The 21,871-nt window shown below is 39.9% G+C and overlaps 1 protein-coding gene across 2 annotated transcripts; it reads right to left on the reverse strand.

The window, feature by feature from the left end:
• Positions 1-335: 335 nt before the first annotated feature.
• DDX24 (DEAD-box helicase 24) lies at positions 336-16,405 on the reverse strand. 2 transcript variants are annotated; one of them, XM_042866466.1, is made up of 9 exons: positions 16,313-16,405; positions 14,355-15,104; positions 11,153-11,530; positions 8,539-8,692; positions 7,660-8,175; positions 6,037-6,112; positions 5,254-5,442; positions 4,178-4,307; positions 336-3,064 (listed from the first exon to the last, which is right to left on the reverse strand). In XM_042866466.1, the coding sequence occupies exons 2-9, from the start codon at positions 15,085-15,087 to the stop codon at positions 2,829-2,831; spliced, it is 2,412 nt and encodes an 803-aa protein (XP_042722400.1). In that variant the 5' UTR covers positions 15,088-15,104; positions 16,313-16,405; the 3' UTR covers positions 336-2,828. The 2 variants fall into 2 exon arrangements, with proteins under 2 accessions (XP_042722400.1, XP_042722409.1); XM_042866475.1 differs by lacking the exon at positions 11,153-11,530.
• Between the last annotated feature and the right edge of the window lie 5,466 nt (positions 16,406-21,871).

Raw genomic sequence — 21,871 nt, forward strand, 5'->3', positions numbered from 1 at the left:
AGGGACTCTTCCTTCTTCTGATATGTGTGCGAAGTTGACTGGCCTCCCATATTCACAACATAAAAGGGAATGAAAGGCTCAGAAGTTACTTGGGTTGCAATTTTCTGTTATGCAGTCCTTGCAGTCCTGGTGGCTCTGTACCAGATTGGCCACCTGTAATACTCCACTGTGTTTGTGTCTTAGTCTATTTGGAGATGGATCTTGCAGCCTAAACAGACCTAGGTATTCTATTAATTAATGGGTATTTTAGTAGACATAAACTGCCACAAAACACAACATTACTTGTTTGAAGCCTTAGCATAACTGTTGTGCCAGCAGAGCATTACAGAAGTAACTCATTACTACAGATTTTATTAAGTACTGAAATTAAATTCCTCATAGGCACTTGATATAAAATTATTCAAGTCTAATTTGCACCAGCAAAACATCAGCAAATAATCAGAGCTGGAGAAAACAATTTCTCTGCCCTCCTCTCCTGCAGCAACCTACGCCACACTGGAGGAGAGCAGTTAAGCAATACTATCTTCCAGTTTAACAGCGTGTTTAAATTTGTTAAGGCATGAAAAGGGTTCTTCCTATAGGTAGAAGTTTCAGGGTATCCTGGTGAGAGACTGACAAGGGAAAGCAGGCAATCAAAAGAGAGCTTGCTGGTGCTAGACAAATATTCTTTTTATGACAGATATTTTAGGGTCCAAGTATGGCTTGGGCTCCTGTAGGAAAGCAGCATCAGTAGATAAAGAACAAAACTCATGTTGAATGCTTCAGTAGAGTGTGGGAGAGAACCAACAGCAGAGCATGGCATAGGCAAACATGAAGAAGGTGAGGAGGAGTGCAGAAGTGTCATGCTCCATCTTAGGAAGACTCAGCAAGACAGTGGGTTGAGGGCCAGACGGAGGGGTGGGAGTGTGATAACTAGGCTGTTAAGCACAAGGAAACAGAAGAGCTGGAAAAACTTCACAGCAATGATCTCTGAGAAGAAATAATACTCTCCCTATCTTCCAGGTCAGTTCATGTTGCTATCATATGGAATTATAAATTGCCAAAACTGTCCTACCTCATGCAGATTTTCAGACAAGGAAGCTCTGGTGTCAGGATCTTGACTTAATTTTGTCCAATGAATCACCAGTAAAAATATATCACAAGGTACAGGGAAGGCCCACCTGGTCTTCAGGCCTTCATGGATGCAAAAGCCAACCAAGTTTTCTTTTCATAGCATGAGAATGTGATTTTAATGTTACGAAGGTGGGACAGTGGAGAGACAAGGCATGCATGGCTTTGCTCAGTTCCTTTTTCTAGCTTTCCATGCAAGGAATATTCTTTTAACTGTGTAGTTTTTCAGACGTCAAAGTGACTCCAAAGCTGTTTCATCTTTTCATGTAGGTGGAGAATACAGAACCTTACAATTTCTTCCTTTCTCTTTCTCCCCCCAAAAAATCCCCCTTCTACTCTGAAGGACATCAGATGAACAGTGTGTTGCAAGAAAAGCTTCATATAGAATTGATAAGCTCTGTATGCTTATCTTAAATATTGTCACTGATCTTCTTCCATAATGCAAGGATCCAAGTGAGAGAGAAGTCCTCCCAGAGACAGAGGAACAAGGGAGTGTTCAATTATTTACAAAGGAGCAAAAACCTTGTTTTTCCAGAATCAGCAAGTGATAGGAGGGGACACAATTCCACACACAAATTACTCTTGGATTAGTTGAGTCAAGTGGTGTGCTTCCTAGCAGGGTAGTGATATTGGTTTCATATCTGAGACACAAATGCTTTGCTCAATCTAGTGCTAGCAAGTGGAGATTCTCTGTGCTCCCACCAGTACAGATGTCTCTGCTGTATCTTACCTTTTGGGTGGTTCTCTCCTGAATTCTCGTCTTGTCTGCTAAGTGTGAAGAGCATGAGCTAAGAAAAACTTAGAAATCTCAAGTAATTGAAAGAAGATACAGGCTTTGGGTTTTATAGTAGGTGCAATTTAACAAAAAATTCAAAATACATTTTTTTTTACATAGCTTAAAAAATACTCTTAGAAATTATTTGCCCTGAAAAGATAAAGTGATTTAAAAGTACAATTATGAAGATACACTCTTCAAAAGTGACATTTCGCATCATTTCCATTAAAAGAAAGGTTATGATTCAAATATGCTTTCAAACACAGACAACCCTAGATACTAATTAATAAAATGTTTGTAGGAATAATCATTCCTGAGAAATCTGGCTGATTGCAAATCTCCCAAGATTAGTCCTGGAGCACTGCCTGGACCACATTCTGAAACATTAACAAAGGACTAAAGTAATTAGACAGTGTGTAACAGAATTGAGAAATCAGGTCAGCAGAGGAAGAAAACTGGGAAATATTCCCATTACTGGAACTATAGGCTTGTTGGTAATACTACCTGTATCTGCTGCCTTTCTTACTGAACTGCAGTACAAGCCAGATCTGCACTGTCAGCAGCTCAGACTGTCCTGTTACCTGTACAGAGCCTATGTGTGCCTTTCCTTTAAAATAAAATTAAAATTAAGTCTGTTCACAGTCAGTTTTATCCAGTAACTTTTATGTGTCTTATAAAGAGAAGCAGTGAACAGAACTATTCCAAAACTAATTAAGTTCTAATAATAGAGTATGAAAAAGAACGTAAGAAAATAAAGTCAAAGACAAGATTCAAGAGTAACTAACTCCATGCTAACAATGCCTTTTAGATAAACATTTTGCTGTGTGCCTGCTCTCCTAAGACAAAAGCACCATCCTGATACTGTGTGTTTTCTGGCAGAATATCCTGTCAGCCTTGATAAGGATAGTTCTTGATTCCATTGCAACAAGTGAACTTGCTCAGTCTAATTCAATTTTACTGATTTCTTTTTCTTGGCTTGTTTTTTTGAAATAATACTCAGAGCAGTTTCTGAATTGCCAGCTGAAGTCTGAGGCAGGAGTAGTTTCCCCGACTGTGTTGGGTACTTTGTTTTCATAAGGACTTTAAACAGTGGTTGGGACAGCATGTGTTTCAGTTGTTTTTTCATTCCTTTCAGCATCTTTTGCTTCTGGCTTTCTTCTTGCTCACTAGTTTTTTTTCCTTTGGGAAGAAAATCAGAGACAATGTTATAACACAAAGAACTTACACTGGCCTGTTTCATCAGCCTCTTGCGGTGTTAGGGGCAGATACTAATCTAATCTTACTAAGATCACTGAGCTCCAATGTAGTCTTCCAGTCACGTATGACATTTCTAGATCTCCTAGGTTGTTCACCAACAAAACAAGGTCAAGAAGAAACTTCACTACTGAGGTTTCTAGGTTATCATTCTGCTAAAGCATTCACTTGGCTCTCAAGCCAGAACAGACTTGCAGGAACAAAAGGAAAGGAGACTTCTAGCTCTAGCAGAAACTTCCTCTGTACTTAACAGCATAAAAGCAAGGGCACAAAAGAGAATCAAAGTTGTCAACAGGATCAGCAGCCTAAACTGCAGAACAAACAAAATCAAGGTTGTCTGTAACGTAAATTGAAGGGACGTTAATAAAGCCTTTGTAACACTGAGAGAAATCTTTTTTACGGGAGGCATGACTGAGACTTGAATTTGTCTCCAACATGCTATGCAAGAAATAGAGACTGAATAACTGGCAAGATTCTGGGTGGCAATAACAAAGTGTTTCACTCAAGAGTCACAAGTAATTTGAATTAGATAGGCTGTTTTGAAATTCATCTCAAAGCACAGAATATTTGGATTGTGTCGAAACAGTGTTAATTACTCGAATACTCCTAAAAAATTCAGATAGAGCTGTTGTACTGCCAGGCTCCTTGACCCACTGCCAGACTATAAGTGGAGGGAGCAATAAGCAGGAGTGGATAAACAGCTGCTTCTTTGACACATAGGGAAAGGACTCAAACAGCACACACCACATTGTTAGATTATCCCAAGACGGTTACTAGAAGTTAAACAGTTCTTTTCCTGAGCTGTGTAGACTTGGCTGCGAATTTCCACAATTGTCACACCTCTCTTCCCCACTGACTGCAGCACTACCTACGATACAGTCATTCTGAAAACACCAGCAATACTGCATACTAAATAGTGACACTTTTGCCTCTCCTTCTGCCCTGCAAGGTTTAACAGCTTCTGTGCCATAGTCGCACTCCTGCACACTAGCGCTACAGTTGTAACTGATTATTCCCACTACAAGGTTTTCTACTTGCCCATAAAAAGGTCATCATCGAGATCAACTTCAAGGGCCTCTGCAGCCTGCTGGAGCCAAGAGTCATGTTGCTTTGCTCGACCATTGAAAAATTCTGCCTTCTCAATCTGCCGTGCCAAATTCACCCGCTCCTGCAACAAAGATGCATTTCAAGTATTCTAATCAAGTTTAAACATGGGGTACTCTTGCAGAATCAATGTTTGAGAGTGTGCATTACAATGCACCTGAAATGTCAGTCTTGCAGTTCTGTACTGCTGTTCTAGTAGACACCTTACATAATACAGATGTCATCATTTGCCAAAGTGATACCAGGTATCTGTGATTGAAGAAGATGGCTTCTTCAGATGTCCATGATGGAATTGGACTCCTAAAACATTTCAACTGCTAAACATCTAAATGCTAGTTCCTCATTTTTACATCAGAGACATCAGGAACAAATCATAATTCAGATATCAACCAGAATTTTTTTTAAGTAACCAGAAACATTTCTAATATCTACTGTATAACTTAGGATTTACAAAACATCCTGTGAGTGACAGAATGACTAAGTGTTCCTTAAAACAGTCAACAGGCTGAAAAAGAAAAAAAGGTAATGATACCTTTTTCTGACAAGTTTCAGTGGCAGCTGAGGCCTCACAGCATAGGAAACGTTCAGGAAAAGCAGACAGCTCAATACTTTAGCTGAGAAGAGACTGACAAAGACCACGGAGGGTCCTGTTCTAGCCTATTCCCAACACAAAGGCTTTAAATAACTCAACAGAGCCATCCTAGCTTTTCAGTAAAAAAATACATCCATGCCCTGTATCGTTTTTGGGAATCTAGTAATAAGCAGCTCTATGTAACAAGTAAGAAAGAATGTAAGTGACATTTACATCTGGACACCTTTCTTGGGCTAGTTATTGAGGAGAAACCACAAATATTGGTGAAAAAAAGACAAGTGTGATTAACTTCATTTTCAAATCCAGGTCCTGAAGAGTAAATGTCATCTGAAACTTGAAAAGAACATGATTGGCAATGCAGTAATGTAAATAAGCAAGCAGTTACTTAGGATGCAAAGAGATTTTTTTTTTTCTTTACCTTAATAGCAGTCATATACTTTGTTTCAACTGGGAAAAGTGGCAGCTCTTCACTCTTCTCCAAGGTTTTATAAATTTTCTTAAAATTGATCAAGTCATCAGGCCCAATCAACAGCAGGCTAAGGCCTTCGTTGGCAGCTCGCGCTGTTCTACCACTTCTGTGTACGTACAACTCAGAAGTACGAGGGACCTGCAAAAATTCAGACAAATCAGTCATGAAGCTGGTCACAGGAGGTTAGCAACTGTTTGTCATACTTTGACCACTTCAGGTCAAATCTGACTTTTGTCAGATAGTTTCAGATCTTATGATAAATTGCTTTCTATATACCCCTGGCACATTGCATGTAACACAGCTAAAGCAAGAAAGATGTTGTCTAGAGACAATCTGTGTTTCCTGGTCTAGTACTCTTCCTGGTATAACCTCTTATGTGCCTTCTAGCCCTCTGCCATTTCATTTGGAAAGCAGGAAAAAAACTGCGACTCTCAAAAAATCACAGGGCTGAGCCATGTGACACTTTTTTTATCTTGAAGTTGAGCAAAAAGCAAGGAGAATCTTGTATGTTATGTCATTTCTTATATATGATCACACATTCATGAAGTATTACATATCACTGACAGTCACTGTAGCAACAGTACAAAGCATTACAAGATAGTTAAAGATGATGAAATCCCTGTACTCTTAACACAGGGCTAAGAATCACAGCTTTGTAGTTTTGGGGCTGCTATCAAAAAAGCTTACTTCAAAACTAAAATAGTAAAAGTAAAAACATCAAAGATATTTAACCTGGTAGTGGATGACATGCTGCACGTTGGGAATATCAAGACCACGAGCTGCAACATCTGTTGTCAGGAGGACACAGCTGAGGAAGTGATAACATTTAATGAACATAAAACTGAAGAGTAAACCATCTGCTAAGAAACATGAAATACATGACCCAGAATTCTACCACAGCAATTTAAGAAACAAATTTGTACTATCTCATCTGCTGGGACTATACTATGCATTTGCCACTACAGGAAAACAATATCAAATATTACCTCACAGGCAGTCTTGAAGTAGCAAAAATAATGCAAATGTTACCTTCAACGGGTTCATTCTGTTTCCAATAGTGAAATTCCCTACTTTGCTGGATCCTGCTTTCCTGTGCTTTTATTCTCTCCCAATTCATAGCAGCTAGCACAAATCTCTATTCAACAAAAAAAATCCGACTACTTGGTAGGGGGGTAAAAGCTCTCTTTCGGTACATTTTTCAGTGCTCTGCCCAGGTTGTGTTTAGAAGTATAATTAGTTTAATATGATCATACCATTAATGATACAGTTGGTCCGTTGGCAGGACAGAAAGACTATTACGTTTCACTAGTTGAAGAAATCACATTATTATTAACATTAAAGATTTAATTAACACTTTGGGGGCTGAAGTACCAAGCTGCACTCAAATAAGTAAACTGGAAAGTAGAAATTTCAAGTGGCTAATTCTTTCTGATAACTTTTCCCTCGCTCTTAGAAATGGAGGGCTTCTCTCAAAGTCATTCTTTTACATAGGGTCTGTTGCACAGACAGAAGTCTGCCTAGGGTATGGAACAACCTGTTTAAAAACAATAAATACATCACCCAGCAGCTGAAAAGAGTTAGCTGCAGACAGCAGGAATTTGTTAAGATTTTATGGCATCTGACTGCATGCCCTATGGCTCCAAGGATCAAAGCAGAAATAAATAGAAAATTCTGTGGCATACATTCTGCAGGCAGCTGTTATAGATGGTTTCACAGATTTCCTCTTGCCATGAAAATCAGTGTACTCTGAAAATGCTCAGTCTGCCTCTGCCAAGGCATATTATATTTTGCAAAGGGATACTGCAGATCTGTCACGACAATACAATCTCTTTTCTCCTGCCCAAGTCTGCTACCAAGGTACAATTTCCAGTATTATCAGCCAGCTGGTTTACTGAAACATTGAGTCCACCAACCTGACTCTCAAAGGCTAATCCAAAGCCAGAAGGAACTAAAGATTCTTAAAATGCCAAGTTAGGCAAACCAGGGTAAATTGGATCATCTTCTTTCATCACATTGGTCTAGGTTACCTTGACCCACAAGAAACTAACTCATCTAAGCAAATCTGAAGCCTAAGCCAACAAAAATTGTTTTATTTTTTGATGCTTTGTGAGATGGAGGTGCTGCAGAGCCAAGGCTGAGGGCCAGAGCAGGATGGTTACAAAAGCATATGACTAAGAATGGGGCAAGTAGCAGATCCTTCAGCAATAATGATCTGACAGGTTGCAGAGTAATTCAGACTCCAAAGTGACTCTCTCCCTGATTCACTCCTCTTCTAACAGAGCTGTTTCTGTCTATTCCCCCGTATTCTTTACACGATTTCTTTTTCTTTTCTAGTAGAACATAGAAACAACTTACCTCTCGCGCTCAGCAAACCGTTCCAAGTTTTTTAACCTTTGCTTCTGGTGCATGTTGGCATGCAAAGGAAGAGGATCACAATTTAAGATTGTGAGGAGAGAACTGAGGCGTTTTATACAGTCTATGCTGTTTGCAAAGACCATAGTTCTTCCTGGATACTGGAGAAGAAAGTAATAAAGGTAATAGTCTTTCTCATTTGTATCACAATGGATTCTGGTCTCCATCAGAGTCTCAACAGTAGCCTCTTTCCTTGTTAAGTCTATCACTTTGGGTTTGCCCTTTATTCCTACTTTTTCCATTAACATTTCAAGTTTGGTCTTCTTGTCTATCTTTTTAGCATTCTTTTTCTGTAAAATTCTTGTGGGAGTCTGATGGACTAATGTCAGAGTGGCAGAAAAAACAAAAGTCTGCCGTTTAGGATTGTATTGTGAATCATTTAAGACTTCTAGCAACTGAGACAGCTCCAAGAAATGACCCCTTTCAACCATTCGGTCTGCCTCATCAATCACAAGGCACCTGTCAAACAGAACACACAGTATAAATAGAGTTGTGTAGATAAATACAAATCTGATATACTTCTAAAGAACATTTGCTGCTAAACATAGGGAAATTTGTGCAAATAAAACCCAAAGGAACTCCAGATGTGCTAGCGTAGCTTCAGTTATTCTCACATTTCTTTTAGAAACCTGTTATATCAAAAAGAATAAGTCAAACTTTTTTAACATTTCCCTCTCTTAACATAACCACTGTGCACTGCACTAAAATACTCTGGCAAAGAAATAAGTTACCTTACAAAGCTTAAGTTGCTTCATCAGTTAATCATACAACGCAGTGAAACCCAGATCAGCATTTAGCAGTTAGTTTAAAAGATGACTTTACCTGAGCTGACGAAGATTTGAGAGATGTGGGTGTCTTTCTTTAATTAGCTCCCACAGACGGCCTGGGGTTGCTATTACAATTTCTGGCTTGCGATTCAGTACACGTTCTTGCTTCTGCGCTGCCATGCCTCCAACTAGAATAGCAGTCTTAATGCCTAGGAAATATAGATAATAGTCTTTGTTTAATTTATCAGCATCTTTACATATATCCACTCACAACAGTCTATATCGCAATTAGCATTAAGTTTCTCAGCCAAGAAACTGGGGAAGTTTTATATACCACTGAAAAACTTGATGGCAATGCTGTCAACTTTACAAAGCAATTTTTATTTTAAGAAGATGCCCCAAAATACCCAAACCAAAAACAACATTCCTTTTTCTAGCACATACAGTAACCTTTCTTTTGCACACCTGTCTTCCAAAAGCAACAAGACTCATATATGACCTCCACAGCTGTTAGTTTTGATTAACTGTACTTCAGAATTTTGTCAACTGTACCTACATGAACAAGTCTGCATTAGAAATAATGTGGTCAGAAGGAGCAGGGAGGTGATCATGCCCCTGTACTCAGCACTGCTGAGACTGCACCTTGAGTACTGTGTTCAGTTTTGTGCCCCTCACTACAAAAAAAGACACTGAGGCCCTGGAGCATGTCCAGAGCAGAGCAAGGAAACTGGTGAGGGGTCTGGAGCACAAGTCTTATGAGGGGTGGCTGAGGGGATTGTTTAGCCCAGAAAAGAGGAGGCTCAGGGGAAACCTTACTGCACTCTATAACTTCCTGAAGGGAGGTTGTGATGAGGGAGGTTTTGGCCTCTTCTCCCAGGCAAAAAACAGGACCTGAAGAAATTACAAGTTGTACCAGAGGAGGTTTAGATTAGACACAAGGAAGAACTTTTTCTCTCAGAGAGTGGTCAGGCATTGGAATGGCTGCCCAGGGAGGTGGTGGAGTCGCCGTCCCTGGCAGTGTTCAAGAGGTGTCTGGATGAGGAGCTGCAAGATTTGATTTAGTGCTTGTGGTAGCAATGGTAATGGCAGGACGGTTGGACTAGATAATCTTGTAGGTGTTTTCCAACCTTGTGATTCTATGATTTTATGATTCTATAAGCATGTTACTGTTAAGAATAACCAGCAGATTCCTCTAAGAATAGGACTGAGAAATGTCTGTCTTGCTAATAACTGCTCATTTATTATGGACTAGTTTTAATAAGAACATCAGTCCCCAATTAATGATTCTCTGGACAGAAACCTCAAATTAGCAAAATTAAGCAATTTTCAGATACAGAAGGAGTTTCGCTCTGGAAGTGCATAGCACGCACACGGCTTATTTCCTTCTGCTTCTTCAGAGGATATACTGACCCATGTGGTGAACTCAACGCTTCTGTGCAAGGTTCTTTCAGTATCTGTGCTACCTCACATCTCTCTTCCCTACTTATTGTATAACTCCATGCTTTTAGGTGAGGATTTGTTCCGAGTTGATTATAGACAAAGCAGGCACACATCAAAACTGTTTCTCTCAGGCTACGGCAAACATATAATCTCTTGGGCAGTAGATTTGTGTATACAAATAGTACCACTTTGTCAGAACTGTACTGACAGAAATTGATTGTTTCAGGCTATGAGTTAAAATTAGCCTTGTAATCAGCTGCAGACTGATGAGCACAGCAGGTTGCATAGACACCAAAGGAAGATGTGCTTAAACAGTTCACTGCACTGCATACCCTTTTCAATAAATAATTGTTGCTGTTGGAGAACGGGGGAGTTGATCCCCAATTCTATCTTTAGTACTTCCACATCCTCACTCATTCACTTAACAGATGTGCTAACCTTCGATTAGGAAAAGAAAGAAGCAGGATGAATCTGATTTCATCAGATATGTTACCCAGCAACATGCCTAACTACTGTTGGAGGTAAATCAGATAATCTACCAATCTACCTTAAAATTTATGGTTTTATTATCATTATCATACATACAGACACACATGTAGCTGTGGCTGATTATCTAGTACTGATTCTATTTCTAAAGCACAAGTCAGTAATTTTTTTTACAAAAAAATATTTTAAAGCAGAATGTCTCACACTGTTAACTTCCACATGCATTTCTCTGAAGAATCTTAATGCATCTCTCAAATATTAGCAACTGGGAACCTTAAGCCTTCAAACACCATGCCAACTTTATGATGTGGAAGAAAGTACGTATAGTGGAAATGCTAAGTCAGGGCTTGAACCAGTGATTGAGCAGCTGGTGGGAAGGCAGGGTCAACCCAGGGGAGCTCAGGTGCATGCAATGCAGCTGAGTGACCAAAAGGGGTGGAGCCAGTATCCATCCCTTCCCAAACCTCATTTAAGGGTTGGCAGTGGAGGCTATCTTGCTGAAAATCCCTGTCTACTGGAGGCCTTCCAAAGGTAAGCAGATTTTCTTTGTTTCTGTGTCTACAGCTACTGTATTGGTGCTTGCTTTCATTTGCTGCAGCTTAAGATTGTACCACCCCACTATTATTGCTGTACTTTCCATCATGTTATAGCACCATAGCAGTATGTTATGCGTTCTGGCTCAACACCAGTGCCAAGACCCAAACTTGATGTTACCTGGAATAAACCCCAGGAAGTCTACATACCTGTAAACTTTGCAATTGCGTCAATGTGGTGCTTCACTTGCACAGCTAATTCTCTTGTAGGAGTAAGGACCAGTCCTAAAAGAGGTCTCTTTTTATGGAGGCCAACGGTATGTTCTTTGTCACTGGAATCAAATTCAGTGTTTTCCTGCACCTTCATACAGCCTGTTGCAAAAGATGCAACATCTTCATCTCCACTGTCTTCAACCTCCTGATGGTTTGGTTCTTCTGCTTCGCCATCATTTTCCCATCTCATTTCATCATGATGCTGAGAGGGCTTTTTAGAAACACTGTAATTTATGCTCACTGAGCTATTTGATTTTTGCCATTCCAGCACAGAGTGAATCATAGGAATTGCAAATGCAAGCGTTTTGCCACTTCCTAAGAAACAAACAAACAGAGTACAGCAGTCTGACAAAACATGAAGGTTACTTGAAAAGATGAAAAAAGCAAGAGCCAATCACAGGCTGTTCTTAAAACATGCAGCTGTAATGGGCACAAACTTTTCTTCTTGAGAAAATCTGAAACTTGCAACAATTGTAACTTGTCTCCTGTTCTCTGGATGCATCCCCTTCAGGTCAATAACAATGTATTTCCTACGGAACAGGTATTTTTCCTACCTCTAGCAGGCCAGGCAGACTCATTTGCTACCGAAGTAGTTTTAAAAAGCTGCAGTTATAACCAAGACCTTTTTAAAGAACCGTATGCCTGTAAGGAGAACACTATGCCCTAATCGACAGTTCTGATCTATGCCCTCTCCGTAAATGAAAACAAATGAGGCCAAGGACAAACTGGAAAGTACTTAATGAATTTGCTTCCACCTTTAATTCACAGTAGCGTGTACCACTTTCTAAGACTGTATTTTGACATATTCCAGCCTATAACTTCTTGATCTATCACCAGCTCACATTTTTATAGTCAAAACGCACAAATTTGATTTAAAATAGATAAGCCAGTCTAGAGAGAAGGTTGTCAGGAAAAGAAAAACAACAAACAGTGATCTCAGCTATAATTTCCAGGGTTCACTGCACCAAACTATGAGTCACATCCCTGATATGTATTCCTTCCTGAACTATCTACCACTAACAGAGATGTTAGGAGAATCTTGATAACACAGTAACCTCAGCTAAGCTTCTCATAAATGTCAGTTCGTTAGTCATAAAAGAAGCATGCAGAGCTAAAGACACGATTACGCTATTCCTGGCAGTATGCCGCTGCTGGAGAGCAGTCCCCTGGAAATCTCAATTTCTTGGGCAACATTTGTCCATATTACAAACCCACAGTTGCCTGCCAAACACAGCAGTGCAATATTTTGTCTATTGAGAGAAAAGCACTCACGTCAGTACCGCTACCCTGATATTAGTGATCCTGAATCAAATGCAAAGCAATCAGTGTGGGGCTAATGTCAGTGCGGCACCCAAACAGATGATGGCAGTGATAATCAGAACCATTCTGCAGATTCTAGATTCACTCACAAATTAATCACTGCACAGAAAATGTTATCTTCACAATACACAGATCACACACCATAGCCAGATCTGCAAAACCAGAACAGTCTACTTGAGAATACAAACTAATGCATGTCCTCTTTCACAATTTTAGATTCTAAGATTTTACAGATAAAATCTGGTTTCTTAACTCAAAATCTTCACCATAAATACATGGTAATGAACAGAACTAGTTAGCTTCACTGCAAAAAGAAAGAAACCTTGATTTTTTTTTCTATGCCTGATCCCCATAGGGATCCACCACCATATCAAGATCTTGCTATCGTCTCCTATGGTGCTACCAAAAAGTGAAGAACAGTTCTTTCATCAGTGTCCTCCCTCAGGCCTTCACAGAGGGAAGCTGCAGGATGTGGGAAAGGAGTGTTTCAGTTCCTCCTATCTGCAACACTTTGACAATTGCTCACATTTCTCAAGTTTCTGCAGGAAAGCTGATAACCCATTGGGCTCTCAGGAGGGAACCAGACTTTCTCTCATAAAAGAGCAAAAGAAACAAGCAAGCCAGCTCAGGGTTATGCAACATTAGGACAGTAAGAGCACAGCTGACCACTAACTGTGCTTTCTATTCTGTAGCTAGAGATGAGAAGGATTTGTTTTCCTGCACTGCCAAAATGGCACCTTTTTACAGCACAAAAACACCATTTAATTTTTCAGTTTCATTTTCAAAAACACTCCCTGTGGAGCTTTCCAATCTTATTAAAACCTAATAAGACCAGCTTGCCTCCCAGTTAAAATAAAAATGCAAATGACTGCATATCATATTAAATTAGTAACTGCACTCCTATGCTTAAGAACAGTAAATGGCTTTACAAGACAAGCAGTGAAACAAGGCAACTGTAATAGATGAGAAGAACGTGAAAGAAACCTTTAAGCAACACACCTTGCATGTGTGCTTCCTATTCTTAATTTTTTATGGGGAAAACAATGGGTTGCAATGTAAAAGTAGACAAAACTAAGGTGCAAGCAGCAAAAAAGTTAGCAGCTCAGAGACTCAGTATTATTAGGTAAAACAGAAGCTATAACAAATGGCAAACAAAACTAACAATGGTCACAGAAAAAAGGCATCAGATGGCCATTTGGACATGAAATTGTAGCTCTACAGTCGGTGAATAATGCAATGCTTCAAACACAAGCTAAGAGAAACGCAAGCTGATAACAACTTACAGCCCAAGTCCAAAGGCAGGGCACCTGGTGAGCCTGTTTTGCTACAATAATGTTATGATATCACAGGCTATACTTACAATGCCTAATGCTCTGCACATGGTCCTTCCTATTTGCTGCTTCGAGCCAGTACTAAATCATACCCACAGAAGCCTGGTTCTTTGCTTTGCCTTGACACAGAGACATCCATAAAATTGTACTGTTAAAACATGACCCTGTCTGTTTGCTTAATTCTGTGCTTTGTAGCATATCACTTTGCAGTTCTTAAAATAAGAGATAATTTGAGAAATAAAAAAAGAAATTTCTGTCAAAAGCATAAGAACTCATTGGAAATTCAAAGCTTTGCACAGTCTACAAAGCATACTATTAAAATTTCGTAACTGACAAGCATATAATAGTCTATCTTTACAATGAACCACTACTAATTTATCGGACAAGCAGAATCTACAAGCCCTTAAGCTTGTATACAGGAACTGTTAACAAGCTGCATCTGAGGATGGGAAATAGAAACATGTTCTACCAGTCTAACAGATTCATACCTGTTTCTGCAGCACCAAGAACATCCATGTTATCCCTGATGGCAGAAGGCAAAGTTAACGCCTGAATAGGAGTTGGAGCACTAAACCCCAGGGAACTCAAGGCCTTCAACACTGGCTGAGGCACAAACAGGTCTTTCCATGCAGACACATCAGCATTGTGATCAGTTGAGGTAGACAAAACTTCTGTTGTCCAATTTTTTACTTTCTTAGATGTAGTTACTGGCGGAAAAGCATCCTGAGTTTGAGAAGTCTTATTTTTAACTACCTTCTCTTTCTTTTTCTTTTTCTTTGCAGCATTTTTTGTGCTTGAAGTGCTCTCAGCTATATGCCCACAGTCCCTATGATTTGCCTCTTTGACTATTTCTTCACATCTTTTCTCCTCATCAACTGGCATGTCAACTTCTGTTGCACCAGTATCATTGCTTTTATCTGCTCTGGTTCTCAAATCTTTGCACTTCTTTTTCTTTTTGGGAGGGACAGCTTCTTCCTCCTCCTCACTCCCATCTTCTGAAAGATCCTCAGACTTTCTCTTCTGCTTGTTTCCTTTCCCCACTTTGTCAGAACTTACTAGCTTGTACTCTGTAAGCTCCTCCAAGCACACTACATCTTTAAACTGCTCATCAACAAGTAGATTGGGGTCAATTTCCACAGTTTTCCATTTTCCCAATACTTCAATACCCTTTCGCCTCAGTTTAGCAGAAGGCATAAATCTCCCTCCTCTTCTGAACTTCATTTTTACCTAAAAAGACACTGGGAGGGAGTAAAAACAAAACAGGGCATCAGATCAAAAGGATAAGGATTACACTGAGAAAATTACAAAGAAGTGGAAACACAAAGAATAATTATTTTCCTTTTTAAAAGAACTTATGACTATGAAAAGCTTTGAACATAATTAAAAAAAAAAACAAACAAAAAACAAACAAACAAAAACCCTAAAACTTGCTCTTGTTTCAGCACCATAAGTACTAAATATCTTCCTTTTCATCCTCTGCTTTCAATACTTACTTATTCAGAAATATAGGGCCCCATCCATTTGACTTTTTAGATTTATTGACTTTAGATTTATAAACAGTGAGGAGATTCCCCTCTTAGTCTTCTCCGGGCTAAATAGTCCCACGTATCTTAGCTCCAAGCCCCTCTTATCATCTCTGTGGCCTTCTGCTGGAGATCCCTGGTATTTTTGGGCTGGGGAGCCCAGAACTGGGCATGGTGCTCCAGATGTGGCCTCACCAAGGCAGAGGAGAGGAGAGAGGATAAAATCACAGAATCCTTGGAGTCAGAACCAACCTTTAAAGGTCATCCAGTCCAACTCCCCCGCACTGGAACACGGACACCCACAACTAGATCAGGTTGCTTAAAGCCCCATCCAGCCTGGCCTTGAATGTCTCTGGGGACAGAGCTTCCATCATCATCTGATAACCTCGAGCTGCTGGCTCTTTTTAACGTCCCCAGGATGACACTGTCCTTTTTGGCTATACGGGCACACTGCTGGCTCATGATCATCCTCCATCGTCCACCAGGACCCCAGGACCTTCTCGGGGGACCTACGTTTCAGCAGCTCAGCCCCTAACCTGTACTGATTCCTCCTCGCCAGCTATAGGATACGACACTTGCCCTTGGTGAAGCTCATCAGAATTAAGAATAACCACAGCGTGCACACCACGAGAGCTACGTGACAAATCACCAATACTGAGCGCCCTAAATCCCGTTTCACATTATATCCGCATGGAAATTAACCCTCTGGCAGCGCCGTGCGTGGCTTAGCGGACGGGCAGGCAGAGCCCCGTGGAGCGCTCTCGGAGTCCGGGGGAAGAGACGCAGCCCTGCACGGAAACCCACCGGGACGCACTGGCACCAAATCGCGCACGCCGCCAGGCGCTCCAGCCCCCCTGAGATCAACGCACGACACCCGCAGGAGGCTCGAGGTGCCCCCACCACCCCCTAAGCTCAGCGCTCACCACGATCACGGGGTCAGGGCGTGACCAAGGCTCGGCCTCGGCTGCCGTTAACGCCGCCACCCGCCGCGTGCGCTCCCCGTGGGAGCCGCCATTACAAAGTGACGTCACTGCGCAGCGCCCGCCGTGCGCCCAGGGGACGGCGGGAGGTGAAGCGTAGTGCGCATGCGCTCGTGGGTCCAGCGTGGGCCGGCGGCGCGCTGCCTGCAGCGTAGGGTAGGACCTGCGTGCCGCTACCCACGCACCTCTTCCGTCCTTTACGAATTCACCGGTAGCTATGGTGCTGTTTGCATAAATTATACTAAAGCATGCATCAGACCGGCTAGTGCAGCCTTAACAGAGGAAGAATGGGAAAATTTGCCTTCCTGCAAATGAAATTTTTCTTTCGAAATACAGTCAGCATCCCCATAGATGATTTCCGTATCGTTGTGTGCACAACAGGTCTCATTCAAGTGAAAATGCACATCTTAAATTTCAACTCTAAAATTAGCAGCTCAGGTTGCATGTCGTTACTGCTTTCATTAGGAATATTGTCATTCTGTTTTGCTTATGTGTTGCTGTGTTCTTCATTATTCCCTGTTTTGAGTAGCATTGAGGTGAAGTAATGTGACTTGGAGACCAGCTGCTAGCAGCTGTAGAAGCAAATGTACCGCCAAGGTCACAGCGTGGGCCTTTTTTCCGGTGTGATCAAATGCTGTTTGCAGCTTGAGCTTGGTGAGGGGAGGCGGCATCGCGTATTGTTTACTGTGATCATGGGAGATTTTATTTCTGCTAAAAGATTGGCAGTTGTCCTGAGAGGCTTTATTTTATATGAGACATGAGGGAGAAAAAAAAAAAAAAAAACCACATATTTTGAGGTTGGAAAGACTAGGGCATTAGATTTAGGTGCAATTACAGCAGTGATTACAATTATTTCTTCTCGCTGGTATCTGCAGGTGCTTTTGGTTCTGTGAGAAGATAGGAAAATTGAAAGCTTTTTTCAAAATTTGTTAAGGCCAAGGACAGAAATAAGAACGTTGAATCATTTGAAGGATAGTTTCAGTTCCATATAATCCTCATTAACGCACATCTGCTAATTCGTAACACAAGGAGTTGCTTCCAATTCACATACTCCTAAGAGCAATTGAAATTTGGTGCTGTGTCCTCATGTTAGGTAGAAGCTGAGTTAAAACCAGTGAGAATCCGCAGGTTCAGGAAGCAGAATTTGATATAGTTAAACTTGCATACCTTATTTATGTATAGTGAACTGGAGATGTTGATGACTGCTGGTGCTAGTGAGCTGGTAGAAACTTTGGAGCTTCCCAGCCAACCTTAATGAGAGGTTTCGGCAGTCTTTATTAAGCATTTCTTCATTCAAAGTATCTTTCTCTCCAGATTGTGTAGATTCAATCTTAGCACTTAAATTTTTCCTAGTTTAGAGTTTTACTGCTTTATTTCTCTTTATTTTACTGGATATGAGCAAAAATAAATTTGCAGAAACAAAAGAAACTGATTACTCTCAAATTTAGATGCAGCTGACTTCTGAATAAAGAGTTAGATAAAATGCGGACAGTAGGATACTTGGTAATTTATCTGTCCTTAAATAGTTTCAGAGTTTGTACCTCTGTCTTGAAGGAAAGATTTAACAGAATAATGACTTGCCAAACTGTGTTGAATTATGCTTTTTAATTTAATTATGGATATATCTTTACAGAGCGCAGGAGTTTTTGAGATTTTTTCCCTCAAAAATCTGTTTGTTGGTGAAGCTGATTTCTATGTGCTATTTGTAGACAGAGGGACAGTCCTTAAATCCTAGTTTGAAAGAAGGCAGATTACTATTTATATGAGCACTGAAGTTCAGAATGGTCTGTTTACAAAAGAGGTAGCAACTCCCCTTACTACCATGGTATCAACTTGTTGTATAAGTGGCATTAAGGTTCTAAGTCCTTTTGAAAAGGCATAACTGGGGAAACTAAATGTTTGCTTAGTTTTACAGTAACATTAATCTTCCTGAGTATAACCTCAGAGTGACACAGCTTTGGTATTTAGTGACAAGGGTTTCTCTACAAGACATGCACATTTGTTTCATGCAGGAAAGTTAGCTGTTATACAGTTGGTAAATACAGTTCTGTTACTTACAACGCAGAGTGAGCTGTTGATTAAAATGTCAATGAGAAACAAAGCTTCTGCAGATCTGCTTTTCATCTTAGGACTTCTTTAGATCAGCAGTTACATAAATACCAGGAAATTGTTAATTGGAAATAATAGCTAGTATTAGTAACAGTTATGAACCATGCCCCTTTTATGTTTGTAAGACTCCTAACAGTTCTCCTAGAGTAGGTCAAGCCAGAGATGTCTTCTACCAGTACCTTTAATTCTGGAATCAGTGATATGGTAGCCAAATTCAGGGCTAGGTACAGCTGAATCTGCATCTGAGCAACTGCTGTAGGTTTTCAGTTAGTAATCAAATCTGTACTGCCTTAATGTATTTTTTGATTTTTCTCTTTCTCTTGCAGGAAGATCAGTAATTAAGCAGGTGCTGAGATCAGTATCTGCTTAACAGCTGGTCTTATTAGCCACTACAGCTTATAAAAGAATGTCACCGTATTGTGATTTATATGGATACTGACCTTATGGCACATTTTGCATGACAAAAATGTAGCTTTTGGCCTGTGGGGTACTTGGAGTCTCTTTTGATTTGCAGGCTGTAGAATCAGATCTTCTGTCTTTTCTGGAATGCCAGATGAGACTGTTGCCCCGGTCCTGGGGTGGGAATGTAAAATTTTGGTTTTCTTGCACTCAAGGCCTTTGTTTCCATATTTAAAAGTTCTAGAATTTCTTTCTAGAACTGACAAGATCCATTAAGACATAGCACCATAAAAGTAATAGTTCTGAGAGAGAGAATGTGAACTGGGGGAGAATTTTATGTTGGATTTTTCTTTCTGTCTTCTACAGTATTCTGAGTATAAGCAGCTCATTTGCTTATTTACCTGAAGTATTTTTGGTATAGAATACACTTTGCCAAAGACATAGTACTTTTTCTTCAGCTGATGGACTCAGAGAAACAGGACAAGATAATCTCCAGGCATGAGTTTTAAGAGCACTGGCAGATTTAACAGTAGTTACAATAGAAAAACACTTTTTCAAGCACAGATATCAAGGTTAAGATTTTTCTGAGTGACTAAAGAATAGCAGAGGAATCTTCATTTAAGATGAGGGGAAATATCTGCAGTTGTTGCAATTAAAGTCAGATGCAATAGGTACTTGAGAATGCATTTTGAAGGAAAGAGTAATAAAGGAAATAATGAAGATAAGGAATGAAATAAAATTCTGTACTGCTTAACAAAGTGGAAATGCAAAATTAGGCTGTTGTACTTGACCTCTTATTTTTGAGGGAGGGAAGAAAGGATGTAGGATAGATTGTTTTCTGGACAGAAAAATATAGTTTATCTAATATATCTGGACACAGTCAAAATATTTTTGTATGAAAAATGGTTAATAACAAGGAAAAGATGAGAATTTTGAGATGGAAAGAATAAGCTAAAGAGGGAATGAAATGCACTTGAGGGAGCACACTGGTGTGTAGATTGATAGATTAACCTATCAGATGTAGGGAGCTTACTTAAGGAGTTTCTTAAGTCTTGCGGACGAATCTTATTTCATTAATAACTGTGATACAATATTAAATTTGCTGATGTCACAATGTTACTAATACAGAAGGGAATTAAATTATGTGCTAGAAAGATTGAACGGACTTGGAGGACCAGAATAATGGGATGGTTTTACTACTGTGAAATGCGGCACCATTCAGCTAAGGCTAATACTCAGAATTTAGACTATTAAGGCAGGAATTAATTAGTTTTAGATGATTGTGGACCTTGTGTATCAACTGATTACAAGATAACTATGACCTGCCAATGTGGTATGTTTGCTAAACTAATACCTTCTTCACGGAAGGTTGTGACTTCTCTGATATTTCACTATGTAATACTAGATATCGTTCTGGTCACTGTTGTTCTGGAAAGATGAAGTAAAGCTGCAGCAGATGCAGAGAGGGCTGTAAGGGTGATGAGGTAGATGGAGAACCTACTCTAGAGGTGATGTCTAAGTGCTCAGTTTAACCTAGGATTTGTGTAGGTGTGAATACAGTCTTTGACTTTCAGGAAAGAATGAATGAATTAAAGTACAGGACAACACTGGCACAAAAAGAAATTCAGTAAACTGGCCAACGGTAATTTTAGGTAGGAAATGTGAAGTTTCTATGGCAACCAGTGAGTAAAGATTACTCGAAGACAAAAACTTGTTAGTTTTAATATAAGATTTGACATATTTATGGCAGATCTTGTTCATGGTTGTCATAGCAAGGAGCTAGACTCACTGGCTTTCTTTGTTAGGAGTGTAACAGTGTCCATCTGGCTCTGAGGTATGGTAACTGATGTGGCTTCACCAGGTCCATGCAAGCAAACTCCTTCACCTCCTGAACTGGCGCACATGCATCCTTCCTGCCTATGGGGAAATGCTGGGGCTACACTGAGCTCCAGCCTCTGTACTGTGCCCAATATCATTTGATCCATGTTATGATGTACTCCAGAGGTGTACAAATACTTCTGGAGATGTTTTCCAGTTCCTTGCTCATTAAAAACGGTTGAGAAAATTCCTGATAGAATGTTGTGTAGAAGAACTCCCTGTTGAGGAGCTGATGTCATTGAGATTTTTAACATTATTATTCCTACTTTTAAAATGTAAATAAATTCTGCCTTATGTGTATGAATAATTAGTAAACCTGGGCAAACAAAATAACAACAACAACAAAAACCCTATTCTTTTTTAAAATACAAATAAACTTCATAAAGTAATTTGCTAGTAGATCCTACTCTCACATCAGATATCTTACAAATACCTGTAGAGTATGAGAAGAAAGAGAAATGTCTTTTTTTTTGGTGTTGTTATTCTGTCTTTGTGCAAGTGCAATTAACTGTTCTTGGACAGTAGCTAGCAGATTAGGCACTGTAGGAGAACATTGCTAGTTGTTAAGGAAAGAGATGGAATGCAGCTTGGTCTGTTACAAACATTAAACATTACATAAAAACAAGTTTAAAGATCTTTTCTGTGTACACCCATTTATTTATTTTTTATTTTATTTTATTGGAAGGCACTATATTATAGGAGAGGATAGGAGAGGCCGCTTTACAGGTGATGACAACACAATGAGTACTTTCCAGTGTTTTCCCTTATACCCCTTTTAATTACATAGCTGTTGAGTTGACCAACCTAGCAAATGAACAATCAGATTTTTTCTGCAAATGGCAATAGGAAAATGAAGCAACAGTTTCTTAGCAACAAAGTGGAAAATATGCTAAATAATATATCTTTTTTTCCTGTTGAGGCTTTGTATGCTATGTTCCAGGCGTTGTTCTGAAGCAGACACAGATTTTTGTGTGTGGGTCTTTTAGATGAATGTTCTTACAGATTTGCCTTGGCTTGGAGGTTATCTGGTAAACAGCTGTTTGTGCACACATTCTTACCTGGAGTAAGAATGGAATAGGAAACCTCTCTTTGCAAGGCCAAGACAGTAGATTAAAT

This window comes from Lagopus leucura, unplaced genomic scaffold (genome assembly GCF_019238085.1).
Source record: "Lagopus leucura isolate 7727_CA_CO unplaced genomic scaffold, USGS_WTPT01 Super-Scaffold_1, whole genome shotgun sequence".
NCBI classification, from domain to species: domain Eukaryota; kingdom Metazoa; phylum Chordata; class Aves; order Galliformes; family Phasianidae; genus Lagopus; species Lagopus leucura.

What these genes read in the sequence shown, in the direction of transcription:
- DDX24 (XM_042866466.1), bottom strand. Translation starts at nt 15,087, where the DNA reads ATGAAGTTCAGAAGAGGAGGGAGATTTATGCCTTCTGCTAAACTGAGG. An exon ending in TCAAATCTTCGTCAGCTCAG is followed by an intron (nt 8,176 to 8,538) that starts GTAAAGTCATCT and finishes TCTGTTTGACAG; the next exon opens with GTGCCTTGTGATTGATGAGG. An exon ending in AGTATATGACTGCTATTAAG is followed by an intron (nt 4,308 to 5,253) that starts GTAAAGAAAAAA and finishes TCTTTGTTGCAG; the next exon opens with GAGCGGGTGAATTTGGCACG.